We start from the raw sequence: 21,726 nt of genomic DNA, 5'->3' as shown, positions 1-21,726 counted from the left end.
AAAGCATCATTTAAATAGACCATGGAAAACGTAGCATGTTTCCCAACCCACAAGGATTTCTTCTCATCTGGTCCTGTTAACCCAAGCTTGCACTTCCAACAGCTGTTCAGTCGGACTTAGGAGAGAGCCTCAGCCAGGTCCAAGTCCTGTGACTCAGAGGAAGGTTAATGTGGCCCAGAGGTGAAGAAAGTTCAGGGCCAAAGACTGCTCATCCAAGGAATCCCAGATCTATAATCCTCTATCTCGGGGGCAGCTAGGTGGCACAGTGGATAAAGCACTGGCCTTGGATTCAGGAGGACCTGAGTTCAAATTCAGCCTCAGACACTTGACACTTACTAGCTGTGTGACCTTGGGCAAGTCACTTAACCCTCATTACCCTGCCAAAAAAAATTAAAAAACCACCTCTATCCTCCTACAGTAGATCTCCAACATCTCACCTGGACCCAGATTTAATTTAATTCAATCTTTCTAAGATAAATTTATGTCAGGGAAGCTGAATGTTGTAGAAAAGAGAGAAATGGGCCTGACCCCAGGAAGACCTGAGTTCAAATACTGCATCACACACTTGTTGTATCACCCTGAGCAAATCACTTAATATTTCTGGGCCTCAGTTTCCTCAACTGTAAAATGGGGAGAGAAATGGAGTCTATCTTGAAGGACTGTTGTGAAGATTAAGTGATATAAGAGATATAAAACAATCTGTAAGGTAGCTATTAATATTTTCATAAGTCCATTTTCTGCTGGTCTAACCAATGTGTCTTCATCTGTCTTGGTCTCTCTCCCTCTTTTTTTCTCCTCCACTCTCTATTCCCCCCAAGGACATCAGCTCATCTCTGGTGGTTTTTTGACCATTGCCTCACAGTACTAATAATCCATTTGCCCATCTCTACCCTGACTTTTTACATTCCCACCATGAATGACAGACATAGCTCCAAGGCAGGGCAAAATGAGAGAGAACATCATGAAAATTGGGGATTTGGGCTCTTATGCTAATTAGCATACATAGTAGTAGGGTGGTAACAGACTTTTTACAACTAGAAATGGCTTATTACCATCCCTACACCACCCTTGAAACACACATACCTAAGTGGACAATATGGATTAGTGTGCATATATTTTCAATAGTGGTCCGTTCAGATCAATGTAAAAAGCCTTCTGCTACATGACAGGAATAAAAACAACAACAACAAAAAGAAAAAAAAACAGTCCCTTCACCACCACCCCCAGGGCCTTCTACTCAGGAGAAACTTCAGGTACACAGAGAAATCAATACAACCTCTATACAAAGTCACTTCAGAATGGGAGCACCACCTGGGGGAGACAAGGAAAGGCCTAATGTAAGGAGCAGCATTTGAGCTGCCCCTTAAGTTTTTTCAGCCTGTGATTCTCCATATTTGTGCTTCTAAAGGTTCTGTTCATTTATGCATATTTTATTATATTGTTTATTGACTTGATTTTTCCAACTTTTCACCAAAATATGGCCTTTTTCTTTTTTCTTTTTTTTCTTTTTTTTTCAGGGCAATGGGGGATAAGTGACTTGCCCAGGGTCACACAGCTAGTTGAGTGTCAAGTGTCTGTGGCCAGATTTGAACTCAGGTCCTTCTGAATCCAGGGTCGGTGCTTTATCCACTGTGCCACCTAGATGCCCCCAGTATGGCCTTTTTCAAATGATCTTCAAATACTTATTAAGCACCTAGTGTGTGTCAGCCACTCTACTAAGTGCCAGGATTACAAAGACTAAAGAAAACATCAATAGTAAATAGCCATCATGTAACCAGCATACTAACAGGGGGGAAATATGGACTATGTAGATATAGACAAGACCTTCACACATCAGATATAAGATGTCATTAGAGAGAAAGTTATTAGTAGCTGGGGGGACCAGAAAAGACCTCTCATAAAAAATGACACTTGACCTAAGAGAAATTGGGGATTCCAAGAGGCAAGGGTGAGGGAAGAAAGCATAGCAGGCATGAGTCATTGCAAAGCTCAGAGTTGGGAAATGGACTATTGTTGGTGAGAAGCAGCCAGTAGGCCAGAATAACTGGACTGCAATGGGGAACAATATGTAAATACACTTGAAAGATAATGTGTCATGTTTTGAAGAGCTTTAAGTGGCAAACATAGACATTTATACTTGATTCTAGGGGTAATAGGGAGCCACAAGAATTGGAGGAATGGGAGTGTGACATGGTCAAGCCTGGCTTTAGGAAACTATTTTGGTGATTGTGTGAGGGATGGATTGGAATGAGGAAAGACCTGAGACAGAACTATTTCTATAGTCTAGGTGAGAGATCATGTGAGCCTCAACTAGAGTGGTGTCTATGTGAGAGGAAAGGAGATCTATGAAAGAGATATTTTAGAGATTAAAACGATAATCTGGCAACTGATTGGATAAGTGGGTTGAGTGAAAGTAGGGAGTCACAGATGACATTGAGTTTGTGAACTTGAGTGAATGGAAAATAGGTGGTTCAGTCATGTCCAACTCTTCATGACCCCATTTTGGAGTTTTCTCAGCAAGGATACTGGAGTAGTTTGCCATTTCCTTTTCCAGCTCATTTTACAGATGAGAAAACTGAGGCAAATAGGGTTGCCCAGAGTTACATGGGTCTGAGGCCAGATTTGAAGTCAGGAAGATGAGTCTTCCTAACTCCAGGCCTGGCACTCTATCTACTGCACCACCTAGCTGCCCAAAGTAGGTGGTAATCTTGACAGTAATGGAGAATGTTGAAAGAAATGGTTTGGGGGATGGGTGGGAAGATAATGAGTTCTCTTTTAGACATATTGGGTTTGAGATGCCTTTGACATAGCCAGTTTAAGATGTTTAATAGGCAGTTGGTGATTCAAGAATAAAGCTCAGGAGAGAAACTAAAGTTGGATAATTAGATCTGAGTCATTTGTATAGAGATAATAATTGAACCCATGGTAGCTGATGAGGTCATCAAGTGAGACAAATATAGGAAGAAGAAAAAACTGAGCCCAGAGCAGAGTCTTGAGGTTCTGTCTCATAGAAAAAGGACATTTCACAGTTAGTGAAGGTGGATTATCATCCAACACTAACAAAAAAAGACTGAGAAGAAATGGTCAAAAAAGTAGGAGTACCTAGAGAGAGCCGTGTCACAAAAACCTAGAAAGGAGAAAGTATTCAGAAGGAGAGGGTGGCAAACAGTTCAAATGCCATAGAGAAGTCAAGAAGAATAGGGAGCCTTTATAAATATGTATCAGAAGGAGCAATGAATGCATCTGGAATCAAAAGACCTGGCCTTAAATCCCAGGAACACCATTTGCTAGTCCTATAACTAATCACTGATCCTCTCTGCCTCATCTGTAAAATGGGAACATTAAGATTTAATTTAATCCAACAAATATTTGTTAAGTGTCAACTATGTGCTAGACATTACACCAAAATACAGAGACAAAATAAAAAACAATCCCTGCCCTCAAGGAGCTTACATACATCATAATTTGAGGAGGGAGAAAGCACTAATGACTGGGGGATCAGTGAATGCTTCCAGCAGGTTATGAAATTTAAGTTTGGCCTTGAAGATAGTTAGGAATTCTAAGGAGCTAAATTAAGGAGGGAGTGCTGACTAAGCATGAGAGAAAACTTTTTCAAAGGTGCAAAGATGAGAGAGGAATAGCTAGAAGGTCAGTTCGAATGGAACTTTGAGTATGTGAAAAAAAAGCTGAACCTAAAGTGTGAGGCCTTTTAATGCCATTCTGAGGAGTTTATCTTCTATCCCAGAAGTATTAGGGAGTTGTTGAAAATTCCTAGGAAGGGGAATAACATGATTAAACTTGTGCTTTGAGAAGATTATTTTGACAACAGTGTGGAGGATGGATTTGAGATGGTAGATGTGAAAACTGGGAGTTCAATTAAGAGTCTGTTTTAGTAGCCCAGAAAAGATTCTGAAACTATGTGAGTGGAGCAAAGGGAACAGATGCAAGAAATATTATAGCGATAATATTGACAAGACTTAGCAGCTGATTGGACTCAGAGTCTGAGGGATAGAGAAGAATCAAGTAGGTACAAACATGTTTGCCTCAACAGAAAAACTGCACAAGGATGCTTGATCTGAGAAAAATACTTTCTTAAATACTAGACTTCAATTCTGGGAATTCCTTCAAGCAACACAGATGTTGATCCTTCTATAACTTAGATATTGAAAGAGTTTCCATGGGAAAACAAATTCATCTCCCAATGATCAACTTGATGGTAAGTCCTTGAAGGATAGAGAAGTATTAGTAGGCCCATATTTAAGGTCATTGTAGTTTTATTAAAACTGCCCAAGCTTGTTCTCCACTGACACAGCCTTCCAAAGTTCATAATCACTTCTCTACCATGATGCTGCATTGGAGAAAAATAGAATGATTTCTAGAAATAAGGTTACAGAACATTCAAAATTGGAACTATTACAAGAAGTCCATGAAGTAGCATTTTCATGATAATGAGATTGTCTAATGATGAACATTGCGCCTCTAGATCAACCTAGAGGTGCAATGTTCATCATTAGACAGTAAACCTCAGTCTGGGGTGAAGTGATACCATCTATCTTGATAACAGAGGCCTAGTTTGGTCATTCATTTGCCATGACTGCAAAGGGTCTAGCCCCTGAAAGAAGTTGGACGCATTACAGAAAACCATCCATTAGAGAAGGAGGCAAGATTCTTGATTGCTCCTAACAGCCCAACAGAATCACTCAGGCAGCAGCCAGAGGGTCTCAGAGGTGACAAATTGATTCATGGACTTCACTTCCCAATCTGACAACCAGGGCAATACTTTTCAACTCAGGGTTTTGCCCTGAGGAAAGAACCTCTTACCTACCTATTAATCACATTCGAGACTTACTACTAAAGTGAATTATCTCTGGATATTTAAAGACACAGATTAAAATAGACATACATACATGAGAAGTAATATTTGTCAGGCCTGAGATATTGTCAACAGGGTTAGGGGAAGGGATTCAACTTCCTTTCACCAGAACCATCACTAGAGTGGGAAAACAGGGACTTGGCTCCAAGGTGCACCCCTAAGGAGCAGGAGGATTCCTCCTCCAGAATTTGGGATACTACCATCTCTGACCCTTGTACTTCATGGTTCTCCATTAATCAACCACCTATAACCCCATCCCTAGAGTCCAGCCACTATGATGCCCCTCTCTCTTCCCCCTCAAACCCTGAAGTGGCACTGTTGGTAGGACCATCTGGCTTCAGTGTACCTGACATCTTTCTGTCCTCTGCATCCCTGCTACTGCCTTACCACCACCATTGCTCACCCCCTCACTCCCAATTGGATTATCCTCTGACCAACCCTTAATTGCTTTTACCCCCCAGGTAAAAAGATGGGTAGTTACTGCCTTTCACAGCAAGTGCTTATTGGAATCTTTTGCCATTGTCCAATAAAGCATTGTGGGCAGGTTGAATCTCATAAAAAGCCTACGAGACTTCCTCAAAAGACAATGCTATTTAATGTCACCAGGCTTGCAAGTATAAGGACTATGGGAAAATTTTCTAGATTTTTAAATCTATAAATCTATCAAAAATAAGATAAATTTGAAGACAGAATTTTCCAAACTGATATTAAAGTAGAAACAATGGTATTTGTGCATTGGAGGATTATTTTTGCCTGGATGGCAAAGACAAATACCTAGTCTAAAAATTCTGAATTGCCTGAGGCAAAGGAGAGAAAGTGACAGACAGATAGAGTGGGGGACAGACAGACAACCAAGGATAATAAGCTCTGCATTACATTGCTGCCAAGAAAGGAGATACTCCTACTACATACATCTGTGGCCCTAATCACAAGGCTTCCACGTCCATTTCTTTTCTTTTAATTTAATTTTCTGCAATTAACAAAAACCTATTTTCTCTTTTTCACATCTCCCCCATTCCATGTCCATTTTTCAAAAAGTTTTTAGAAATGATATGGCCTATTGCTCAGATGTCCAGGAAGATAAAAGGAAAGCTCCCCCCACCCCGAGCTTCTCTTGTATTATTCTGGCTACTTCCAGCCGAGTTACATTTAAAATAGTTTAGCAAAAATTTTGACCTGCATGTTAGTTTCTCTATAGTGTGCTCCTTAGCTCTTCCTGGAAGCTGGAGACAAAAATCCTACCCCCAGGATTCAAGGCTTCCTCCTCAATCTCATGTTCCGCAATTTCACATTGAGGGGGCTGTCTCTTTTTACTGGACAAGCCAGGTCAGGATCCAGATGTTCCTGAATGTTGGCACCAGAAAGCTTCCCCCTCAGTCTAGTTGTACAATCCTTGGCTGCCTCCCTTCTTGCAAACTTACTTTTCACTTACAGGTGTCCCCATCACCCATGAGCCTTTACAGATATGGAGCACATTACCATATTGGCATATACTGAAAAAAGTTATTCAAGAGGGCAGCTAGGTGGCACAGTGGCTAAAGTACCAGCCCTGGATTCAGGAGGACCTGAGTTCAAATCTGACCTCAGACACTTGACACTTACTAGCTGTGTGACCCTGGGCAAGTCACTTACCCCTCATTGCCCCACCAAAAAAGAAAACCCAACCTATTCAAGCTTTCAGGTTTCCAATAAAGAGGGGAGGAGTTACCAGGGATCTGCCCACATAATCCTTCTCCTTGGGGCAAGAATATTGCTGGCATGGAGCATCCCACACAAGGGGCATTGCTCCAGTTACCATCTGGAAAAGAGTAAAAAGAAGCCAAGAAAAAGTGATTAATAAGGGTGAGGGCAGGCCCAAGTGTTGCCTCCAATAATTTAATCAAGGCTATTTGGCAAGGCACTGGCAGTCTGTGGTGGAGCTCTTGGCAGTCAACTAATTTCTTCTGCACTGGGGCAGGGGAGGTCTCAAGAGTCTTTTACAAGCTTCATTTAGTGTTCTCGGCTATGTTGTAAGTTTGTAATTTTTCATGAGGCTGCAACACATTATAAATGAGGAATCACACAGGAAATGGAACATTAGAGAAATGTATGACTTGGGGAGGGGGAGAGAAGATCAAACAATCATGAAGTCAGGAGATAACTGATGTGTGCGTGCTTCATCAACATCCATGCAATGTTGAGAGCACATGAAGAAGGCCCGCAGGCCTCCCTGGCAGATTGATGAAAGGACATGGATAAAAAGGGGCAAGCATGAGTGGCTTACAATCTTCATCTTTGTAGGGTTTACCCACATCAATTAAACAAAAAAATCCATTGATGTTCAAGAATATTAATGTTCTATATTAAGCTCCACATATAGTTTTATTTCATTTCATGAATACTTTGGCAGCAGAAAGAAGGTCTATTGGCTCAATTTTTAATTTTTTTTCAATTAACAATCATTTATTTTCACTTTATAGCTCCCCACATTGTTCTTCCCCACTGGAAAAAAAAGAAAGAAAGAAAGAAAATGGAAAACAAAACCCTTGTAATACTGTGTATATAAATACAGTCAAACAAAACTAATCCCCACCTCAGCCACATTCAAACATTTATATCTTATTCTTCAAATTGAATCCATCTTTTTTTCTTTCTCAGGAAGAGAAATAATTAACTAGGAGGAAAAAAACCCTTTACAGAAAATTTCTTTGATAAAAATTCTCATTTCCAAGATATATAAGAAACTAATTGAAATTCACAAGACTAAGAGCCATTCTCTAATTAATAAATGGTCAGAAGAAATAAATTGTCAGTTCTCAAGGGAATAAATCCAAGTTATCAATATAGCCATATAAAAATGCCCTAAATCACTAATAATTAAAGAAATTCAAACTAAAGTAATTTTGAGATCCCACCTAAAATCCCCACTTAAAGGCTTTCTACAGAAAGTCTTCCCAACCTATTTCCTATTTATCCTGCATATAGCTCGTTTGTACATATTTGTTTGCTTGTTACACCTCTCCCACCTCCCCCAGCTCCTTAGACTGTGAACTCCTTGAGGGCAAGGACTGCTTTTAGTCCTTTTTTTATATCCCCAGTGTTTATCACAATTACTGGCACCTAGTAGGCATTTAATAAACATTTATTGATTGACACTCACATCTATGGGATTGGTAGAGTTGACCAAAAGCTGGGGGAAGGGGAGAGAGCAGGGAATGACAGATGTTCGAGGGGGCTACAGGAAAAATGGCATACAAATGTGATACAGCATTTTAAAAATGCTACCTACTTGTGGACTTTATCTTCATTACCCAGAATCCCATCTTAAAGATGCTAATAGTTGATAGCTCATATTTATCTGGCACTTCAAAAGCAATCCTAAGGGGCAGGTAGGTGGCGCAGTGGATAGAGCACCGGCCCTGGAGTCAGGAGTACCTGAGTTCAAATCCGACCTCATACACTTAACACTTACTAGCTGTGTTACCTGGGCAAGTCACTTAACCCCAATTGCCTCACTTTAAAAAAAAAAAAAAGCAATCCTAGAAAAATGCTCTGCTCATAGCTTTTACTCATGCCTCCACATTGAAAGCAAATCGGGCGGGCAAAAGTATTTCTGGAATTGAACTGGTTTGTATTTTGCCCCTCTCCCCCCACCTCTTGGCCAATGGCTGATGGGAAGAAGCCCCTTCCCCCAGGAGTGAAAATCAGCCTTAAAGAGGACACTCTATCCTGGTTGGAATATTTTCCAAGGAAGGTCCATGGCTATAGCAGTCAGAAAGGGAGGACGAGGTTGATGAGGCTGAAAAATGGAAAGCCTCAGAGCATAAGCAATTTTTGGTGGCAGTGACATGTGTGCATGTGTTTGTGTGCGTGTGTGTGTATGTGTGCGTGCACACTCATGTTCAGGGAGAATAGGAGGGCAAAAGCATTTCTCCCTGGGGCCTCATCATAGTGGAGAAATGAACCTGAGTTTTAAAAGACTGTGTCAGTGGGTTACCATAGGTCCTTCCCAGCTGAATTGTGGATATATTACATATACATGAGTGTATACGTAATATGTGTATGCATACATGTAGACACACACATACACATAGATTATGTCAAGGGAATCCTTTTATACCTCCCTGATTGATTCACTATCCCACTCACCCTAGCAGCTTTTCTGAACCTTTTCATCCTTCTTCAAATCTCCCAAAGTTCCCCACTCCCTGTCTGCTCTCATGGAGAACCTTGCCTTATATGTCACTGATAAAAACTGAAACCATTCTCTTTTTCCCCTGTTCCTGGTCTCCCATTACTCAGACACCTCCTGCAACCATCTCTTCCTTCATCCCTACTTCACATTAAGTGGTGGCCTGTCTCCTTGTCACAGCAAACCCTTCTGCCACTACCCTGGTACAGGTCTTCATTGACTCCCACCTGGACAGTGGCGATAATTGGCCGTTTGGTTTTCTCCTCTACTCCTGTCCAAACTTCAGTCGGCTATCATCCTGGTCTTCCTAAATCACAGGTTTCACTATGTCTCCTGCTAGTCAATGAACTTCAGTGACTCCCTCTCTCTTACTTACAGGATCAAATATAAAATCCCATGTTCAGCCTTTAAAGCCCTTTTCAACCCAGCTTTTTCCAGCCCTTTTACACCTTCCTTTGCTCAGTGATCTCTATGACCCAGTGACACTGGTCCCCTTGCTAGTCTTCCTGATGCCAAGAGTTTTCACTGCCTGTCCGCCATGCCTGAAACTCTCTCCTTTCTCATCTCCATCTCTCAGCTACTGGAGCTTCCTTCTAGACTCAGCCAAAGTCTCACCTTCTGCAAGAAATGTTTAACTCTCCTCCTTAATCTTAGAGATGTCTCTCTGATACTACCCTCTGATTTAGCTGTCTATAAGTTGTTCCGCCCAACTGTTTGCATGTTGTCTTCCCCATCAGACCGTGAGCTCCTTGAAAGCAAGAACTATTTCTGTCTTCATATCTCCAAATCTCAACACAGTGCCTCACACATAGCAGCCACTTAATATATGCTAGTTGACTGAATGACTGACTAAATATGTATACAATGTGTCCCTGGTTAAAATGTAAACTTGTTGAAAGCAGAGGCTGTATCCCTACTATCTAGCGTGGGGGCCTGACCCCATAGAAAGCACTTAATAAATGCTTTTTAATGGATTGGTTGATAATATGCCCTAATGACTGGGTCTTCCAAAGACCAATGTAGCTAATTTTAGAAAGGCTTCAATGATCCAGACTCCAGTAATCCAGTGTTCCCTCCATACATACCACTATGAAACACAAGAGTCAGACTTTGATGGAACATGTATATCGGAAGCTAGGTGGAGCAGTGGATAGAGTTCTTGGCCTGGTGTCAGAAAGATTCATCTTCCTGAGTTTAAATCTGGCCTCAGACACTTATTAGCTGTGTGACCCCAAGCAAGTCACTTAATCCTGTTTGCCTCAGTTTCCTCATCTGTAAAATGACCTGGAGAAGAAAATAGCAAACTACTCCAGTATCTTTGTCAAGAAAACCCTAAATGGGGTCATGAAGAGTCCAATACAATTGAAAAATGACTAAACAACAACAACAAAATGTCACAAGTATGGGTCAAACTGATTTGCTTTATATTTTGGGGAATTGTAAAATTAAACTCTGTGTATGTTTGGTCTCCTGTTGTTCATATAACATGACCCTCTGCTCTCCCCTTTAAATAAGAAATTATTGAAATTGGACATACTTATTGGATGAGGAATTTAGGACATTCCAGTTACCTTATGTTTGGTGTTAGGGGAAGGAGAGGGATCTCTGAAGGATTACTAAAATAATAATCTGGAATCATGAGTTTGGCATCAAATAAACAATAACATGAATTTAGAGACTATTCCATCATAATAAGCTGTTTACTTACTGTTGTAATTGTCCCATGTGACTATACACTGGGAGAGAATCATGTTCTCCATCTTTTGTCCAAAATGATGAAAAAAATGGGCTATTCATAATCTATAAATCACACCAAAAAAACACATCAACAGTGGCTAGAATGTTTTTTCTTCTTTCTAGAAGGGAGTTTTTTTCTTTCTTGAAGACTCCCTGTGCTGTGAATCATGTGTTACTACTCATTAATTTTGAACAACTCACTCTTTAAAAAAAAAACCTTTATTGATGCCTTTGGTTTTAACATCATAGTCATTTCTGGAAATACCAATCCCCCACCCTCCAAACTGAGCTCCCCCTGGTTAGAGAGAAAAAATAGCCAATGCAGGAGCTACATCTAACAGTATAGGATATTCTGCCCCAGTCAACAGGCCTGCTCTTGCTGAGGGCTAAAAGAAACCTAACTAAATAGTTAAGCAGGTGCCTATATTTAATGTGAGATCTTCCCTTCCTCATTCAGTAAATTACACAGAAAGAACAAAGTCATGGGTAAATGGGTTTCCTTCCAAAGGACGATCTGACCCATTCAGAATTGGGTCTGGAGAAGGACAGAGGTAAAATGTTACTTATGGGAAGTTCTCTGTACTTGTAGTCAAAAGGCCTGGGTTTGAGTTATGACTAAGATATTTGCTACCTATATGACCTTGAGAAAGGAAAGGGAAGAAACATTTATTAAGAGTCATGGGGGGGGGGGCAGCGAGGTGGTGAAGTAGATAAAGCACTGGCCCTGGATTCAAGAGAACCTGAGTTCAAATCCGGCCTCAGACACTTGACACTTACTAGCTGTGTGACCCTGGGCAAGTCACTTAACCCCCATTGCCCTGAAAAAAAAAAAAAGAGTCTATGGGGCAGCTAGGTGGTGCAGTGGATAGAGCACTAGCCCTGGATTCAGGAGGACCTGAGTTCAAATCTGGCCTCAGACACTTAACAATTACTGGTTGTGTGACCTTGGGCAAGTCACTTAACCCTCATTACCCCAAGGGGGGGAAAAGGAGCTGAAGAATGATTGGAATCACAAGTCTTTAAAAAATAAAAAATACATTTTTTAAAAGTGTTAAAAGACCATGTTAGAAACCATCACAAATCTGTCCTCTCCCCCTTTTCTCTCAGGGCCGTGGGGGTAAAGGCAGCATCTACGTGTGGGCTTCTGGGGATGGAGGCAGCTATGATGACTGCAACTGTGATGGGTATGCCTCGAGCATGTGGACCATCTCCATTAACTCAGCCATCAATGATGGCCGGACCGCTCTGTATGACGAAAGCTGCTCTTCCACCTTAGCATCCACATTCAGCAATGGGAGAAAGAGGAACCCAGAAGCCGGCGTGGTAAGTGCAGAATGCATGTTGCGAAAGGAACCTCCCCTGCTCTGAGACTCAGGGAGCCCAGGGCCTAATTCTGGTGTTGCCACTGATTCCAACATGCTACCATTTAACCTCCCTGAGCCCCATCTACCATCAAGAGAGGTACCATTTATTCAGTTCTTATTATGCCCCAGTCACTGTGTTGAGGACAGAGGATATAAAAGAGTCAAGATAGCTCCTGAACTCAAGGAACTGGCCTTCTTTAAAGATGTATTTATAGTTTTTATTATTTATATTACATATCTATATTATTATAATATTGTTTACAATTATCTTATTTTTTCCATTAACAAAATCTATATTCTCACCTTCCCACCCTCCCCCAACTGAAAAAGAAAGAAAAATAAAATCCTTGTAACAAACATATGTAGTCAAGTAAAACAAATTCCCACACTGGCCAGGTCCAAAAAATATGTGTCCCATTCTGCACCCTGAGTCCATCACCTCTTTCCACAAGGCAGGTCGTATGTTTCATTATTCAGGCTCTGGAATTGTGGTTGATCATTGAAAATTCTTATATTCTGAAGAAACACCAAGTATGTATATGTATGTTTGTTCTTGATTCTAGAAGAGGATCATGACATCAGAGTGATGTCATGACTTGCAGTGAATTGGATTTAAGTGAGGGAGGGCTGTGTGAGGTCATCAACTTCACCCTCTCCTCCAGAGCCATCTGGGTCCAGTGACAAGGTATGTTATCAGGACGACTGGAGATGGCTCCAGATGTTTAAGGAAATTGAGGTTAAGTGACTTGCCCAGGGTCACACAGCTAGTCAGTGTCTGAGGTGAGATTTGAACTCAAATCCTCCTGACTCCAGGCCTAGTTTTTTATCTACTGCACCATCTATCTGCTCCTGAAGAAAGACCACCCATTAAGGGAAGGTGAGGAGCTAGAAGGAAGGGTGGAGTAAGTCCTTGGTAGCATAGGCAGAAATGTTCTAAAAGTCCGGAGCCAGGCAAGAGAGTCCAAAGATGGCCTAGCAAAGCCCAAATCAGCTCCAAAGGTAGAGTCTCTCATTCGGGTGGGAAGGAATGGAAATGATGGCCTGAATGGAGTATAGGTGCATGTCTAAAGATGTCCAGGAATTTCTATTCATATAGTGAAAATACAAAGACGTGTGAAAGCTCTTTGAAAGAAAGGTGTTAGAATTTCTTTTCTTTGCAGCAGTCTAAGATATTATCATTTTCTCCCCCTACTTGACACTTTCCTTGAAGGTGAACTGCTTTCCTTAAAGAATGAACAGATGCTGTGAGGATAAAACTGTGCATTTTACCAATTCCCATTGATACCCTAGTAGCAAAGTGGGAATTTGGGGTTTGCATCTCGGGCAAAAAGCGAATTCTTCCACCAGATGGAGCATCACGTGTCGAAAATGTTAATACCACAACTGCCTTTTGTTAGAAAACTTTGGATTTTTAATCTCTACCCCAGTGACAGCTTTGTAAGGATAACTCATCTTAATATCATCATACACCAACTGCTCTGAGCCAATCAGAAGGTTGGCACATTTATTGCCTGTTTCCTTCTAGCTTTACACACACCCTGCTTATTAGAGACACAGAATCCTGAGGAGGCAAGCAAGAGATAAAGTGGAAAGCTATTGCCAGTGTTTATTAATAAGTTCAGCAAACACATATCTTCTCAGGTAGACAATGTGTTAACTAGGGTATTCCAAAAGTCTTGTGTAGTTTAAAGCTTTGATAGCTTTAAATAACCAGACATTGTGTTAGGTGCTTTACAAATATTATCTCATTTGATCCTCACAACAACCCTGGGAGGTAATTGGTATTAGTATTCCCATTTTACAGTTGAGCAAACAGACAGATGGGTAAGTGACTTGCCTAGAGTCCCATGGCTAGAAAGTGTCTTTGAAAGAGCTTGAATAGCTTAAAACTATATGAAGGCTTTTGGAACATCCTGTAGGATTATAGAATCTGAAAGTCAGAATTGGTAGAGACCTTAGAATTCATTTAGTCCAAAACTATCGTTTTGAAAATAAAGAAACTAAGACACAAAAAAGGTCACAGGGTCATAGATTTGGAGATAGAAATAATCATAGAAGTTATCAAGTCTAACTGCTTCATTTTGTTGCTGGTCAGTCATGTCTGACTCTTTGTGACCCTGTAGACCATAGCACACCAGTACCATCCAGGAGGTTTTCTTTACAAAGGTATTGGAGTGGATTTCCATTTCCTTCTACAATGGATTAAGGCAAACAGAGTTTAAGTGACTTGCCCAGTCACACAGCTAATAAGCGTCTGAGGCCAGATTCGAACTCAAGGTCTTCCTGACTCCAGGCTCTGCATTATTTCCACTGCGTCATCTAGCTGCCTCTAGTTTTACAGAGAAGTAAACTGAATCTCAGAGAGGTTTAAGTGACTCATTCAGGGTCACACATCTGGCAAGTGTCTGAGACAACATTTGAATTCAAGGTCTTACTGACCAAGTCCAGCCCTTCATCCTGTGTACCAAGCTGCCTCTCTTGAAGCAGGTAAAGGCACTTGTCCATGGTAACACAGGTAGAAACAGTGGAGCCAAAATCAGACCATATGTTTTCTGTATGCCAGGATAGCTCTCTTTCTAAGCCTTTGTTCTGAATTATTGCTTTTCATTTTGATTCAATGATTTCCTAACATTTTTAAATCCCAAAAAATACAGTTACATTTGTTGGATCTGACCATGTAGCAATGTTCTTATTTCCTCAAATTATTCAGTGGGTGGTGGGGGTTGGGAAGAAGGTAGGGGATTCCTTGAAAAGGAGAACATTTAGCGGTATTCGGTGAGTGCAGTGCTGCTTTCTCATAGGAGATAAATCTCTAAGAGAAAGGCTTGTCTGGCTTGTCTCCAGACACATAAAACGCTGAGGCAGACAGGTCAAAGTCACTACAAGAATCTCAGATTTCAGATTTGGGGGCTGGTGGGGAGGCTTTTGGAGATTGTGCTCTAACCCTAAGGTTATTGCGAAAGAGAGAACGGCGTTCACATCCAAGAGATCCATGCTGCAGCTGTATCTCCGAACCAGGGGCTCGTTTTTGCTGCAGAGTGCTGATACTGCATTCCTGCCATAGTATAATTGAGATCTTACAGACGTAGCATCGCAGCTTTTATTATGGAGTCTGATTGAAAGTGGAGATTAATGGAAGAGGAGCAAGCTCTCCATCATTTGCTAGCCAGCAGGCATGGCAAAATCAGAGAAAATAAAGGATTTTGAATCATCTCTGTTACCTGTCTATACTAGGATGTTTGTCTTTTGCCAGCCTGGATTTAGAAATGTGAATGTGTATGCTCCAAAGACTTGTTAGACCGATGAAATAGACTTGGAGTCAGAAAATGAAGGCTCTAGCGTGGGCCATGGGACAGTGTGACCTCGAAGGAAGCTGCTTCGACTTTTTGTGACTTTTGTGACTTTTTGAGTTTCCTCATCTGTAAAATGGGCACATAATAATTGGGTTTTGTTTTGGTTTTTACCTACTTCATTGGGTTTTTACAAGGAAAAGGCCGTGAAGCTTAATAGAAATATGAGCTGTTATTCTGTGCCTGTACCTTTTCAGAGTCATGCTTGTCAAGAGGCATTTATATTTTAAGTGCTGTTGGGTCAAAGAGGGGGAAAATGAAAAATTGAAGCCTTTGCCCCCACAGGTTTCTAATTTCTATGTCTTTGGAACTATGCTCTTCTCTATAAGCATTTCACAAATCCATTAATTCATTCTGGAGAGGAAGGCAATGTGACTTCAGAAACAGAATTACTGTTTAAGTAGAGGGAATAAAACACCTATCCCCCTTTAAACACTGTTTGCCAAATCATTGCCATTATCATCATTTTCACTGAGATGGGAGGAGGCAGGAGGAGGGGGGGCTGAAAGAAATGAAGAAGCAAGGAGAAGAAAGGGAAGTCTCTCAGATTTTCTAAGTCATTGTTCCTTCCTGGACAATTTCACATAATATGAAATAGTCTGTATTTCTTTTAAATTCTACCCATATACCAAAATGAACCTCCCTGGACGTTTTCCAGTTATTTCATTGAATAAATTGCCTTTCCTGAGACTCTTCATTTGGGGGATTCTTGAATCCTCAAATAGTTTTTTCCCTCAAAACATGAGGGCTGCTTGAAACATCTACAGAGTATCAGAAAAGACAAAATGTCGGAAACCTTATTTATAACCTTAATTAAAAATAAGGTATTTCAAATTGGGAAGAACAGTGGGGTTCAGTTCTCTGTATGAAAATTCTTTGAAATTATTAGACTCCTTCCCAAGATGACTTAACTATAATGACCCACTTAGTTGGCCTGACATAGAACAACTGAGAAGAAACCAAATTTACCTTCTGGATTCCATGTGGACAACCTATTTAAAGAGGTAGTATGATAAAGTGCAGAACAAGAAGTCAGGAAGAGCTTTGTTCAAAGCCTACCATTGACACATATTAGCTATATGGCCCTAAGTAAGTGACTGCCTCTCCTGGCCTCAGTTTCTCCATCTATAAAACGGGTATAAAAAAAAATCCTTGTAGTACCTACCTCACAGAGCAGCTGTAAGGCATAAATGAAATAATCTCCATAGTGTGCTTTGTGAACTTTAAAACCCTCCATAAGTGGTGTTTTATTACCTGGTTTTTAATGCCCTATCAAATTAAATGCCCTTGAAATCGGGCATATTTCTTTTCCTATCATTGGAAATTCAAACCTTTCTTTCACGGAAGGAAAGGAAATATTGACCGAGTGAAAAAGATGTTAAATTATTCCCGAAGAGCCCCACCTCTCTCACTTCTCTGTTGGGCTCCGCTTTCAGGCAGTCATTTGAGCGTGTCTTTGTCTGTTCTATTCACGCTTTCCCCTTTCCCTCCTAGGCAACCACGGATTTATACGGCAACTGTACCTTGCGTCATTCGGGAACATCAGCCGCTGCCCCTGAGGCTGCCGGAGTGTTTGCCTTGGCGCTAGAGGCTAAGTATGTAAATGGAAGATATGCCCAATGTCGATTCTACAGAGCTGTTTCGAACACATCTGCCTGCCTCTCTATGGAGCTGTTCTTTAGGACGGAAAAACAAACCTGAAAGATTATAGTTTGGCAGGTCCCAAAGTTGGATGATCCACTCCCATGTTTGGGGGTGCCTTTGGGTAGCCCCAATCTAGTCATTGCCACCAAAAAGACACACATGACTCGTCGGGACCATATGTTGTGGGTCTCTCCTGAACATGTGAGGCTCATTCTCCACTCCAAGCCATTGCTGAGGTCATTCTCCTTACCCAGAATGCCCTCTCCTTACCCCTCTAATCTAAAATCAGGTGATTCCTTTAGCCCAAATTCTACATGATACCACTGACCTCAACTCAAATTCATCTCTTAGATGTGGCAGGGAGGAAGGAACAGTGTTAAGACTTGAAGTTGGAAAAGAAAAAGTTCAAATTCTGTATTCTGTGTCTAATACTTAACTATGTGAAAACGAGCAATTAACCCAACCTCTCTGATTCTGTTCCTCATATGAAAATGGGGGGAATCATATTGGTAATGGCTGCTAAGAAGCTCAAATGAGAGATCATTTGAGTAAGACACTTTGTGAACCTCAAAGCAATATGTAGGAGGGGGTATATGAAGGGTGGGAACGGAATCCAGACTTGGAGTATCCCTCATACAAGATGCAATCTACCCCTTTGCCACATCAAATGGCCTTGTACAAATACCAGAAAAAGCAGAGCAGGGAGGAAGGGAAGGGAAGTAATAAGACTGGAAAGGCAAGTGAAAGCCAGATTGGGGTCGGCTTTGCATAGCAGGCTGAACATTTGGCATTTTACCCTACAGGCCATAGGGAACCACTGAACATTTTTCTATAGCAGAATGACCTGATTCGGTCAGTGTTTTAGGACCATTATTGTTGTATCTGTACAAAAGATGTGTTGGAAAGAGAATATAGTGTCATACATTTAGATTGAGATGGGATCTCATAGATCATTTCATCCAATCACCTCTTCTTTTACAGGTGAGGAACCTGAGTCCCAGAGAGGTTGGGACTTGCCTAAGGTCACTGAAATAGTAAATGACAGAGGCAGCATTTGAACCAGGGTCCTCTAATACTGGAGGCAATGAGACCAATTAAAACTATTAGGGAGGGGCAGCTAGGTGGTGCAGTGGATAAAGCACCGGCCCTGGATTCAGGAGTACCTGAGTTCAAATCCGGCCTCAGACACTTGACACTTACTAGCTGTGTGACCTTGGGCAAGTCACTTAACCCCCATTGCCTCACAAAACAGAAACAAAAAACTATTGGGGATATCTCTCTGTTAAGGAAGAGGGGAGGGATACAGGGGGGAAAGTTAGATGATATAAAAACATAAGGGGGCAGCTAGGTGGCTCAGTGGATAAAGCACTGGCCCTGGATCCAGGAGAACCTGAGTTCAAATCTGGCCTCAGACACTTGACACTTACTAGCTGTGTGACCCTGAGCAAATCACTTAACCCTCATTGCCCTGCAAAAAGAAAAAACCAAACCATAAGGTACTGATAGTACACACATATGTCTATATAACATACATGTATATATGTATTTACATGTATGCATGTAAGCAGAGAGTAGGTGGGTATAGAGGAAGGGACAGATGCCATAAACGTGAAACATAAGTGTTACTGGGATCTAGGCAACTCAAACACCATGCTAAGATCATAGGATGGAAGATTTTTATCTGCAAGGAATCGTAGAGAATGTCTTCTTTTTTCTTTTTTTTTTTTTAAGTGAGGCAATTGGGGTTAAATGACTTGCCCAGGGTCACACAGCTAGTAAGTGTTAAGTGTCTGAGGCTGGATTTGAACTCAGGTACTCCTGACTCCAGATAATGTCTTTTCTAGCCCAACTCCCTCATTTTACAAAGAAACTGAGACTTGCAGTGACTTGCCCAATGTCGTGCGGGTAGATGGTGACAGAGCCAAGAACAGAGAAACCAGGTCCTTTATATCCTAGTACAATGGTCTTCCTCTTCAGCTCCTGTCCTCCTTGATGGCAACGTTTGAACCTACTGTGTGCTGGACACTGTACCAGGCACTGAAAGAGATAACAGTTTAGAAAAGACATGGTCTTGGGGCAGCTAGGTGGCACAGTGGTCCACCACCAGCTGTAGAGTCAGGAGGACCTGAGTTCAAATCTGACTTCAGATACTTGGTAGCTATGTGAACCTCAGGAAGTCACTTAACCCTGATTGCCTCAAAAAAAAAAAAAAAAAGACACGGTCTCTGCCTTAATGAAACTTACAAGGGGTTATGACACATACACAAGGGCCTGCAATACAAAAGAATACATGGTAAATGCATGAAAGAGTCAAAGTACTATCTGAAGGTCAAAGTTGGAAAGGTGATTATTGACTGGAAGTTCAGGGAAGGCTTACTAGAGGAGATGAGTGTTGCACAACAGGAAGGAATTCAACAGGGAGAGAATAGAATGCCAATTCTTCTGAAATACTTTGTGGGCCCCACGGCATGAACTTTATTTCTAGAGTAGGGCATAAAAGAAAGGTAATGCCTTCCTTCCAAACTCAGCTCGAATCTCATCTTCTGCAAGTATCCTTTCCTGTTAATGGAGATGGTTGGGGGGGAGGTGGGGAGGAAAGAGGAAAGGCTAAATTTAGAAATGGAAATGATATGTAACCCAATTATATAATAAAAAGAAAAAATTAGCTTTTCCTGGCTTTCTCACCTCCTTTACCTCCTCCTCCTCCTCCTCCCATTTACACTGTATGTATCTTATTTGGGTCTCCTTAGAATGTGAGATCCTGAGTTTAGGAACCACTATTTCACCTCTTCTTGTATCCCTGAGACTTACTACAGTGCCTGGGATATACTAAACATTTAATAAATGCTCATTGACTGACTGACTAGCGGGTTCCCCTTCACTGGAGGCCTTAACGCAAAGTCTGGATGACCATTTCTTGGGGATAGTATAGAGATTGGACTAGTAGGCCTCTGAGGTCCCATTCAACTTGGAGAATATGTGGTTTCTGTTCATTCATTTATTTCTACCATCTGTATCCTAATTGACTTGTGGCAGTGAGCCATAAAAGATGGGTCAGCCATCCTACAAAAGGCCTGCAAATTCATCTTGGGACTATTGCAAAGTATAACTTTCCACATTCCAGAACTACCCCCCAATTAAACTATCTTTAGCATTTGGAAAAGTGGCAGGCACATTGTGGCCTGCTTGACTTTAAAAAGGCATATTTTCAGGGGGCTGGAAATGATCCAGTCTGTTTGAAACTGTTTTCTTCTGGCTGAATAGAACTTGTTCATAGGGAGGGTCAGCGTGAGGATGAAAGATTTCATGTGACTCCCAGGCACCATCAGGAGGAAGGAAGTTGGTCAGATAGGCTATTCCTATGACTTCAATAATGAACACTCTCCCAAATGCTTCCCGGTCTCCAGCTGAAGCCAGGAATAATCAGGTTTCTCTTCAATGTTTCTTTCTGCCTTCATGGTCAGGAGTCAGTTTTTAATTGGGCTCCTGGGGAATTCGGTGACATAGCTTTCATTATCATCATGGAGAAAGAATTAGGAGGGAGAGACTTTCTCAAACTGTGGGGAAGTAGGAAAAAATCTCTATCTAAGAAGAGGTCGTGCCAACTTTTCTGGATTTTATAATTATTAATTCAAAGCTAAGAAAAAATAATAGCAGAAGCTTTGAAGCCATAGGCCGCTCTATTTGCCGTTACTGGCACCATCCAAGAGCCTAGAGCTCCCTCTGACCCTGGCCTTCAGAGAAACACCCCCACCCCCTATCTTCTATACCCTGCCTTGTAGCAAATCATATGAACAGAGAATCCACAACTAGAAGATGCCTTAGAGCTAGTCATATAATCCAGGCATTTTTTTTGAGGGGCAATGAGGATTAAGTGACTTGCCCAGGGTCACACAGCTAGTAAGTGTCAAGTGTCTGAGGTCAGATTTGAACTCAGGTGCTCCTGAATCCAGGGCTGGTGTTTTATCCACTGAGCCACCTAGTTGCCCCTCAATCCAGGCATTTTTAATGTTGGGTTCACAGATTCCCCAATCATGTAGAGAATTCCTGGGGCCCATGATTAAATGGAGCAAAAAAAAATGCATCATTTTCACTAACCTATAACTGAAATTTAGCAGTTCCTTCCAAGACAAATATGGGCAACAAACATTATTCTGAACAGGGGTCCAAAGGCTTGGCCAGATTGCCAAAGGGATCCATGAGACAAAATAAGATTTAAAAGCCTTAAATGGAATCCAAGGGCCTTATTGCACATAGCTAATCCATTCCAACAAGCCTATTTAAGCACCAGCTATGGGTGAGTCACTAGAAAAACAAAGGCAAAGGAGCAGCTAGGTGGCACAGTGAATAAAGCACTGACCTTGGATTCAGGAGGACCTGATTTCAAATTCAGCCTCAGACACTTGGCACTTACTATCTGTGTGACCCTGGGCAAGTCACTTAACCCTCACTGCCCTGCAAAAAACAAGAAAAACAAAGGCAAAAAGAAAAGCAGTTCTACTCTCAGGGAGCTTCCATTCTACTGCAGGGGGCAGGGAGGGAATACAACATGTCAAAAGATAAGCATACAGATTTATCATTTATGAC

The 21,726-nt window shown here is 41.4% G+C and overlaps 1 protein-coding gene across 1 annotated transcript in view; it reads left to right on the top strand.

Moving 5' to 3' along the window:
- The window catches only part of PCSK2 (proprotein convertase subtilisin/kexin type 2), a 326,924-nt gene that overhangs the window by 291,457 nt on the left and 13,741 nt on the right, over window positions 1-21,726 (top strand). Inside the window, exons 9-10 of the mRNA XM_043985748.1 lie at window positions 11,889-12,104; window positions 16,990-17,090. Coding sequence (XP_043841683.1) covers window positions 11,889-12,104; window positions 16,990-17,090 — 317 coding nt within the window. The remainder of the gene's footprint in view (window positions 1-11,888; window positions 12,105-16,989; window positions 17,091-21,726) is intronic.

The sequence above is a fragment of the Dromiciops gliroides genome, chromosome 2, assembly GCF_019393635.1.
Source record: "Dromiciops gliroides isolate mDroGli1 chromosome 2, mDroGli1.pri, whole genome shotgun sequence".
In the NCBI taxonomy this organism is placed as follows: Eukaryota; Metazoa; Chordata; class Mammalia; order Microbiotheria; family Microbiotheriidae; genus Dromiciops; species Dromiciops gliroides.
This window is presented reverse-complemented; position numbering and strand designations above follow the sequence as displayed.